At 38.7% G+C, this 9,260-nt stretch overlaps 1 protein-coding gene across 1 annotated transcript in view; it reads left to right on the plus strand.

Moving 5' to 3' along the window:
• LOC127441999 (tyrosine-protein kinase yes-like) overlaps window positions 1-9,150 on the plus strand; it is a 58,696-nt gene extending 49,546 nt beyond the window's left edge. Inside the window, exons 10-12 of the mRNA XM_051699626.1 lie at window positions 808-961; window positions 2,876-3,007; window positions 7,733-9,150. Of these exons, the coding sequence (XP_051555586.1) occupies window positions 808-961; window positions 2,876-3,007; window positions 7,733-7,941 (495 nt within the window). The 3' untranslated portion in view covers window positions 7,942-9,150. The remainder of the gene's footprint in view (window positions 1-807; window positions 962-2,875; window positions 3,008-7,732) is intronic.
• The last annotated feature ends 110 nt before the right edge of the window (window positions 9,151-9,260 follow it).

Here is a 9,260-nt window from a genome sequence, read left to right on the forward strand (position 1 = left end):
ATTAAGTCCGCTGAGTACCTGAATGTACTGAATGACCAGGTTATCCCATCAATGGATTTTTTCTTCCCTGACAGAACAGGCATATTCCAGGATGACAATGCCAAGATTCAGCAGGCTCAAATTGTGAAAGAGTGTTTCAGGGAGCATGAGGAATCCTTTTCACACATGAATTGGCCACCACAGAGTCCTGACCTTAACCCCATTGTAAGTCTTTGGGATGTTCTGGAGAAGACTTTATGGAGTGGTTCGACTCTCCCGTCATCACTACAAGATCTCGGCCAAAAATTAATGCAACTCTGGATGGAATTAAATGTTGTGATGTTGTGTAAGGTTATCGAAACAATGCCACGACGAATGCGTGCCGTAATCAAACCTAAAGGCGGTCCAACAGAATATTAGAGTATGCAACTTTTTTTTTGGCCAGGCAGTGTATGCTGTTGTTAAAGGGAAAGTTTAGTAGTTTACTTGCCCTTGTGTCATTACCAAACCTGTTTGACTACTTGCTGAACACGAGCTTAAAAATGTAACACATTTGCCTGCTTTGTAGATTTTGCCCACTAGAAGCAATTTGTAGCTGCTGAATTCAAATCTCATCATTGGTTAAACCGTGAGTGTTTAGACCCACTCCATAACTAAAACAAGTTATGCAGTTCCCTTATTATAGCTGCTCATGTGCCTCCCTTAAATGAACCCATTAATGCAGTGTCCCAGTGCTCAAAAATAGAACTTTCATGAATGGATCTGACAGGTTGGCTTTAACAAAGGATGCTTGGAGTTGCTCAAGGCTTGATTTCCTGTCTTGTCTAGATTGCAGATGGCATGGCCTTCATTGAGAGGATGAACTACATCCACAGAGACCTAAGGGCTGCTAACATCCTGGTGGGTGACAATCTGGTCTGCAAGATAGCCGACTTCGGCCTGGCCAGACTAATTGAAGACAACGAATACACTGCTAGACAAGGTATGTGTATGGAAATGCGACGTAAACTCTCACTTTCTATAGAGCGCAACAGTGCCCGTCCACTTTTTCAGCTGTCTGGGTTCCGGAAGTATTTTCCCCATTCATTTCAACCATAGACTTTTAATAAAATCCTTCATAAAAGAGTTGTGAGAGAGAAACAAACCAACCAGCTCCGAGGTGAATCACAAAAAAGTATTTGAAAATCGAACATAAAGACAAGGGTACAAGGCTGTGTACTTACCGTCATTCATGAGGGCACAAACTACAATCCCATGAAGCATTGTGAATGATGTCATTGAATAAAAAACGATGGGAATATATAAAATTATTGAATTTAGGTTGTTGATTATAAGTATAGAAACAATATATTTGAAATTTATTGCAAAATATCCTGATATGTACAAATATATAAGTAGTTTAAGGGTGAAGGGAGACTGTCTTGATTACGTCATTCACAGTGCATCACGGAGCGCAGTCGCTCCGAAGGCATGTTTTATGGGTTTCGTTGGCCGCGGTTGTCTGATTGGTGGATTTGTCTCTACTGTACCATGGGTAATGTAGTTGTTAACCATGAATCCACTATCAAACACGATTTTTGAACAATGAAGTTGAGAGAATACAGAAGGATGGCTTCAACAGAAGCATATACCATCGACGAAGAACCTCATAGCTCACAGTAGGTCTGTCTTTAAAGTTTTATAAGATATCTTTGAAAATCAATTTGTATATGGGATAAATGAATACGATTTTTACTTCCGGTACCAGACTGTTGTGCTCTTACTCAATCCCTTGTGGTTTTAAAACATAAATGTGAACCCAACGCATTGTTGATTTTCAATTAGAAACTATTTTAATTTTTTATACTGAGACAGCCACAAAACCAGACCTCTTTTATCAGCGTTAAAAGAGGAAATGTTCATTCACATAATGTGCTTGGTTAAATATATAACTTACCATCTTTTGCCTGGAACAATGCTGCTATTAACAACATAAATTACAAGGCAATCAGCATCTAATCATGCAAAATTACCCCAGTGTCTGAATTCAGTATCTCCCAGAATGCACTGCGATTGTGAAGAATAAGCATACTTGCCGGTACATGGTACATAAATGGTGGATAATTATTTGTCACCGCAGAAAAGCTTGACAGTGCAAAAGCCTTAGGGCAGTGAAAAATGAGATCTCAGAAACTGCAAACTTATTCATTGTACTTTCTGAGAATATTTGCAAATGTCTCTCTGATCATCTTTGATGAATTATGTGTAGCAGGGCTCTATGATTGTACCTTAAAAAACGTTTCACATAATCACTGATCTGACACTGATTGGGTTCACATTTCTCTGTGCAACAATGTATCTGCTCAGCCCCTCGGTCTTTCCGCATTTTTACTTCTCTCTCTTTCTGTTGATAATGACCCATGTTGGATGGACAGGCTGTCTGAAATATCGGTTTTGATTATCTGATTTTGTTTATTTGCGTCTGGCCCTCAGTGCACTCCCACTTGAGAGCACCTAGCAGGTTAAGTCCGAGTTGCTGTACTGAATGCACTATAAGTGCGTTATTGTGCTTCCTGATTTAAGTGTAGCTAATCACCCAATCCAAGAACAGTAAACCGTTATTATGAACACCTGGCATGAGGAATTATATGAAACATTGAAAAAGGTTTGAATTGTGCCTGTGTCATGTATAGACACATTTCTCCATCATTTCTTGTCCTCTCTACATTCAATATCAATTAAATGGCAAAAGACCAAACATAATACCATTCAATTTGGTACCACTCGAATCCAGTGAATTAAGTGATATCATCGACAGGGATGTTTAAAAATGCTGACAAATGCTTTGCTTTAGTAATAGCCATTGACTCCACTGCAGTAATTTAGAGGCTGTGTAACAGTGCCATTGTTCCTTTAGGAGCCAAGTTTCCCATTAAGTGGACTGCACCAGAGGCAGCTTTGTATGGCCGATTCACCATCAAATCTGACGTCTGGTCATTCGGTATTCTGCTGACTGAGCTGGTGACTAAGGGCAGAGTGCCATATCCAGGTGAGAAGAGAAACAATACACATTAAATACTAATTCTGTCCCAGATTCATGTCATTTATCATTTACATAGCCTTGTGTAGATTCTTAGATGTAGATTATTTTTCAGAATCAGAATTGCATTATAATTTACCTGCATGTTACCTTAAGTAAGTTAAACTGCCATATCTATTGAAAGCAATAATTCAGCCAAAAATTTAAGTTGTTTCATTATTTACTCACCTTCAATTCCGTTCCAACCTTGTATATGCTGTTATTTTTCCTCTGGTATTCAAATTAAGAATGTTTGAAGAATCTTTGGACCACTTATTTCCATACAACAGCGGTTCATATAGATTGTCAAGCTCCAAACTCCAAAAAAAAAAAAACACCATGAAAGTAGTCCATATGACCGATTCACTCCATTCCAAGTCATCTGAAGCTTTGTGTGACAACCAGACTGAAACTGATGTAACTATTCACTGTATGGACTACTTAAATGGTGGTATTTTTGTTTGTTTTGTTTTCTGAAGATCTTCCTTACTCTAGACACACCTGAGCCAGCTAATCAAGGTGTTCGGGTTCACTCGAAAATTACAAGCAGGTGTGTTAGAGCAGTGTTGTGACCAAACTCTTCAGTTCGGTAGCACCCCTGGTGTAGACAGTCAGGTCCAGTCTGAGAGGACCAGAGTCCACTGTGCCACCTGCTGGATTAGAGTAGGACTGCTGGGTGTGTTATTACTACTCAGAAAGAGCCATCTGTCAGAGGCAGGCATGAAGGACTGACTGGGAACCAGTTCTTATTTACCACCATCTGTCCATCTCTCCCTGCACTGGTCCCTCATGAGGCCCAGCTTGTCATTTGTTGTGCTTACCTAAAGCCTATCACCGATCCTGCACATCAAAAACAAAGTTCGGCATTCATCAATCATTTAGTCGTACACTATTAGATCAGTCCATTATTGATGAGCATCTGTTTCCATGTGGAGTTCTAGATCAGGCTGGATTTATGTGGTAAATTCACTTAATGTATATGTAAGATCTGCACTGGCTGTCAAAAGGTTGTAGATTTGATCCCCAGTAATAGCAATCCTTGAGGCATCAACATTTTGACTTTGAGCAAGGGACCACGAGTTAACTTAAATTTACTCTCACCCTGCGTTGACTATGCAGACTTCCGTACAATATAGTATGCCAGAAAAGATGTCAATGGAGTAGTATGTCTGAATCCTCAGTATTTATAAAACAGGCAAGAAATACCTTTGTGTTAATGTGGATCCACTAGACACTTAATTATCCCATAATACCACTGGAGCTGTGGAGTCGTCATTTCCAAAACACTGAATTCAAATAATGGTTGAGAACCTAGAGTCAGATGGTTATTTTCTACTGTAAGTGCTATATATACCAAGAAAGTTGTTCCTTTTGGTTAAATTGCCCTTGAGTAATTTATTTTCGCAGTTGTTACTACATCATATATTTGGGTCATGGGACAGTGCCTACGTTCCCATATGAAGGATGTCCAGTAGAGGTCGACCGATAGTCTAAGTTGGTGGAAAAGGCTGATAACCAATTTATTGGCCGATAGTGTTTCAAATTGGTTAATAGAATATTAGAAGAAAAAAAACAAAACATTATTAGCCTTTCCTTACTATGATGTGCTCAGACATAGAGGCTACATAAAATCCCAGATGCAGTTCATTGTGAAACCAAAATCCCAACATTAACCAAAAAGGTTTGGAGCATAATGCAGGAATATGAACAGGACCAGATAAATGCTTATTTCAGGATTCTTATTTTGAAATGACAAAGAATTGACTGTTACAGTGCTCAATATTTAACTATTTACCCAATTTTTTCATTTTATAGCCTAAATAATCACCAGATTAAGGATTTTGTATACATATACAGTATATATATATATATATATATATATATATATATATATATATATATATATATATATATATATATATTTCACCAGATGAGTATTTTTATAATTATTCACAAGAAATGAAGTTGGAGACCGGATGCATGTGCTGACGGGGTACATTTCCATATAGTCGCATTTTTCATGCCCTCGCTTCAATTTAGAAAGCTGGATTTATCTTATCAAAATAACCCAATTTCCATTTAATGCTGCACTTTGTAACTTTGTGCTCTCTAGCGACATCTGTGGTTCAAACTTAAAATTTCTAGCAATTTGCAGAAGAACACTTTACGTCTGTCGTGTTTCTGCACTGCTCTTCTGGCAGATGAATCTCATGACTTGAGCTTACCTGGTAATCGCCTGTGTGTTATCGTTACTGGGAGATATTCATAGCCAGAGTCCTAACGTGTATTTTCATGTTGATATTATGTTATACGGTTAAACATTTAAAACTGAAATATTACTTGCTTTGATGAAGATAAACAAAACTCTTATTTACATATTTTGAATTAATGAATTTTACACTTATAGTGCTTTTCTGACACTAAACTCAAAGCGCTTTTACATAGAGTACAAGGGACTCTCCTCAATCACCACCAGTTACCAGTATATATTAATATGATTATTCGAGTGTTTATTTATTATTAATATTTGTATTGTACTACACTGATCAATTTAAGGGGTGATACTCTTGAAATGGCTGATACGAGTTCAATGGAATACTTTATTATTGTGATATCATACTGTACAGACTCAATTGATAAGGCAATTGAACGTAATACAATAGTTTATGCACTGCACACATACATCCATACATCCATCTTCTATAGCCGCTTGTCCAATGTAGGTCTATCACACCCTGGACAGGTGGACAGTCCATCACAAGGCTAAGACACACAGACATACACATTCACACCTAAGGGCAATTTAGAATTTTCAATTCACTTAACCTGCATGTTTTTGGACCCAGAGGAAACCCATGCGAACATGGAGAGAACATGCAAACTCTACACAGAAAGGCCCTGGGTAAGCCAAGACTCGAACCAGGGACCTTCTGATTGTGAGGCAAGAGTGCTACCCACTAACGATTACAAGAAGTTAATTTCAGAAGTCATGAATAATAGTAAACATGTCAATGTAACTTCACCAGACAACGTGATACATCGCAATCAGTTAACACATGAGTAATGTTCGATTCATAAAAGCATGACAATATTAGACAACCCTACCAAACAACATATCCAAGCATTATAGCAGGTAAACAACTTTGCCAAATGGATAACAGATCAACATCCATCCAGATTGCTGCAATGCTGTCCTGAACTGTGTGAGTGTGACTGACTGAACTGAACTGTGTAGTTTCCCCAGCCGAAACACGAGACAGCCAGTACATCTTTCCTATGTTTACGGACATTACATAATGACGCAAGGATGAACGTCATAAGCCACCCATTTTGCACCAAATCCGACCCGACAGCTTAAAATACAAATCATTTTTAAAGGCTTAACGTAGTGAATTGGGGTAAGTTAAGGACATTGTTTTGAACACTTATTGTTTATGTAATCAATCAATAATGGCAATTTTTTCATTTTTAACCAAAATTTGTTACATAGTGCAACTTTAAGTTTGGATAAAAATATGGATGAATATTGTCGGTCAATGATTGTTTTTAATTTACCTCTAGAGGTCACTGTTATATTGAAGAACCAACTAGCTGTTGAATTCTCCAGCGCCGGCCACAGAAGAACACACAGGAATACAAAATAAATCAGTACAGATTTTTGCTGATAACCGATAGTTCCAAAAAGCAACTATCGGCACCGATTAATTGTAAAACCGAGGTATCGTTTTAACTGTAATATCTTGCATGCCTAAGAATGTGTGTTTTAATGGCCGAAAAGTACTTTCTTCATCAGATGTTTATGATGTTTATATACTCACATACACTAAATTGGACGAAGCTAATGTCTGCCAAAGTGAAATGTTTCATTTTGATATTGGATCCCACAATCTTCTGTTGTATGTGCTTATGTGCCAGTCAATTCCTGAGGGCTTTTTGACAGAGTTTGCACAACTTGGGTTAGAAGTCCAAATAGTACCATAATGCTACCATGGTTTTTGGGCATTGTACTATGACAATACCTCAGGATTAACATGAATTTCAGGTATAAATCACTGATACCATCACTGTACCATGGTACCATTATTTATTTATTTCATATAGATACTTTTAGATGATTAGAACTGGTATCATCGGGAAAGTATATAATCTGTAATATGACAAGGCTTTCCTTTCATAGTCTTAAACATTTCCATTCAAGACACAGGAGGACATGCAGCAGCTTTCTTACTGTCCACTTATGCAAGATCTATTGATGAGTTTATTAAGCCTTCCTGTTGAGTCATGCTTGCAAGTCATTGCGGTGCAAATTAAAGTGGGCTGAGCTTTGAAAGATCACTCAATGGATCTTGCATGCATATAGTCACAAATAGACAGACTATAAATTGTAAGGAATTTAGTTGATGTGTCTTCGCCTCAGTAGCCAATGCTGTGATTCACAGGCACTGAGTCCAGGAAAAGTCTCCTTCCTCACAGAAGGTTCTCAAATACAGCCAACCCACTGCTTTAAACTTCCTTTTCCTCTCAAATAGCACCAGACTGTCTGTCCCTTTTTGCCTCAAATCTCTCATCCTCTGTTGATGCACCCAAATTGTCCACTGTAATTACGCACTCCTCACATCCTGCCTGAGACAGTCTGGCCCCCTCAACAGTGGTTGGTTACACGAACTGACTATAGATCAAACATTTTTTTTGCAGGCATGGTGAACAGAGAGGTGCTGGAACAGGTGGAGCGGGGCTACAGGATGCCGTGTCCTCAGGGCTGTCCGGAGTCGCTGCACGAAATGATGCGACTCTGCTGGAAGAAGGAGCCCGACGAGCGGCCCACATTTGAGTACATCCAGTCCTTCCTGGAGGACTATTTCACCGCCACTGAGCCACAGTACCAGCCCGGAGACAACCTGTAGAGACCCTGCAGGACCAGAGACTCACCATCACGTGCTAATAAGCCACCAGGATGGTTTCAAAACCCATTGTGGCACCTCCTCCCTACAGCTCCCCTGCACACTTGTCCTTTAAGAGATGTTTTTGTTTCTTTTTTTTTTTCTTTTCCTTTCCACCCAGTCAAATTTATAAACTTGATTAGAGCATTAAACAAGGAAAAAGATCATAGCATGACTTTTTTTTCTGGATTTTCTCTATTTGAGGATGTGTGTGTGGTGGAGGTGATTGGATCGGTGTGTGTTGGTTAGAGGGTTTGGAACAGGACCATATCACACTCCCAGAGCTCTGCTGGGGTAATACCTTGCACTGCAGACAAAGGGCGCTGTGAGGGAAGCAATGAGCTTTGTACTAATGGCTGGTTCACAGTTGCACAAAATATTTTTTTATATACATTTTTTTCTCCTCTTTGCCTGTATACTTTTTCACATGAACGCTAAATCATATTGTGAAATCAAGTCCTTTTTATTTTAATGTTGATTTTTTTTCCCCCCTCATTTTTTTGTTTTGTTTTGTTTTTAGTAGTAGTTGAGTAGGTTATTAAAAGTGACCAATAACTGTGGTTAAATCTGTTGGTGCTAACAGAGGCAGTTGGGACAGGACTGTGGAAGTCAGAGAAAGACAGGACATATAGAGAGAGACTGATGGATGAGAGGGCATTAGCCATTTTGAATGTATGAGAGCTTGAGTTTGGAGTGAAAATATTAGAATTTATAAGACTGATTACAGGGACAGATTTTTTTTTTTTTTTTTTTCTTAAACACTTTTAAAGCAAATCATCATTTTTATACTTTCATTTCATCTAAATCTATTAAGACTTTGATGAGAACTTGAAATCATATCCTGGAAGATTATTCATATTTTAAAGCTTTTCATTGGGCATTTTTGAAGACCTATTGCCATTTCAACCAGCTGCTATTTTTAAAGCAAAAAGTCAAACCTATTGCAAATGTACAAATCTTGTTTTTGTCTTAAGGTCTTCAACTGTAATTTGGCAGAGAGACCACTGATTAAAGAAACACTAGGTCAGACCAGTCCAAACATCATTCTTTATGCTGCTGTCAAGACCCGACATTTAAACACTAAATATCACAACAGTAATGCCTAAGCCTCTTTTTGACGAACATCAGCAGCAACACTGCCAGGTTTATGTTCATCGATCAGTCTGTGGTGGCACATGGGGTGGGGTGGGGTGGGGGAGGGGTGTTGTTCCTATCATCAGGGGGATTGGGGGGGGGGGGGGCATGGTGGTTGTTGGTGTTGAAAGAATAACTAAATTGTGCCA

This window comes from Myxocyprinus asiaticus, chromosome 6 (assembly GCF_019703515.2).
Source record: "Myxocyprinus asiaticus isolate MX2 ecotype Aquarium Trade chromosome 6, UBuf_Myxa_2, whole genome shotgun sequence".
Lineage (NCBI taxonomy): Eukaryota > Metazoa > Chordata > Actinopteri > Cypriniformes > Catostomidae > Myxocyprinus > Myxocyprinus asiaticus.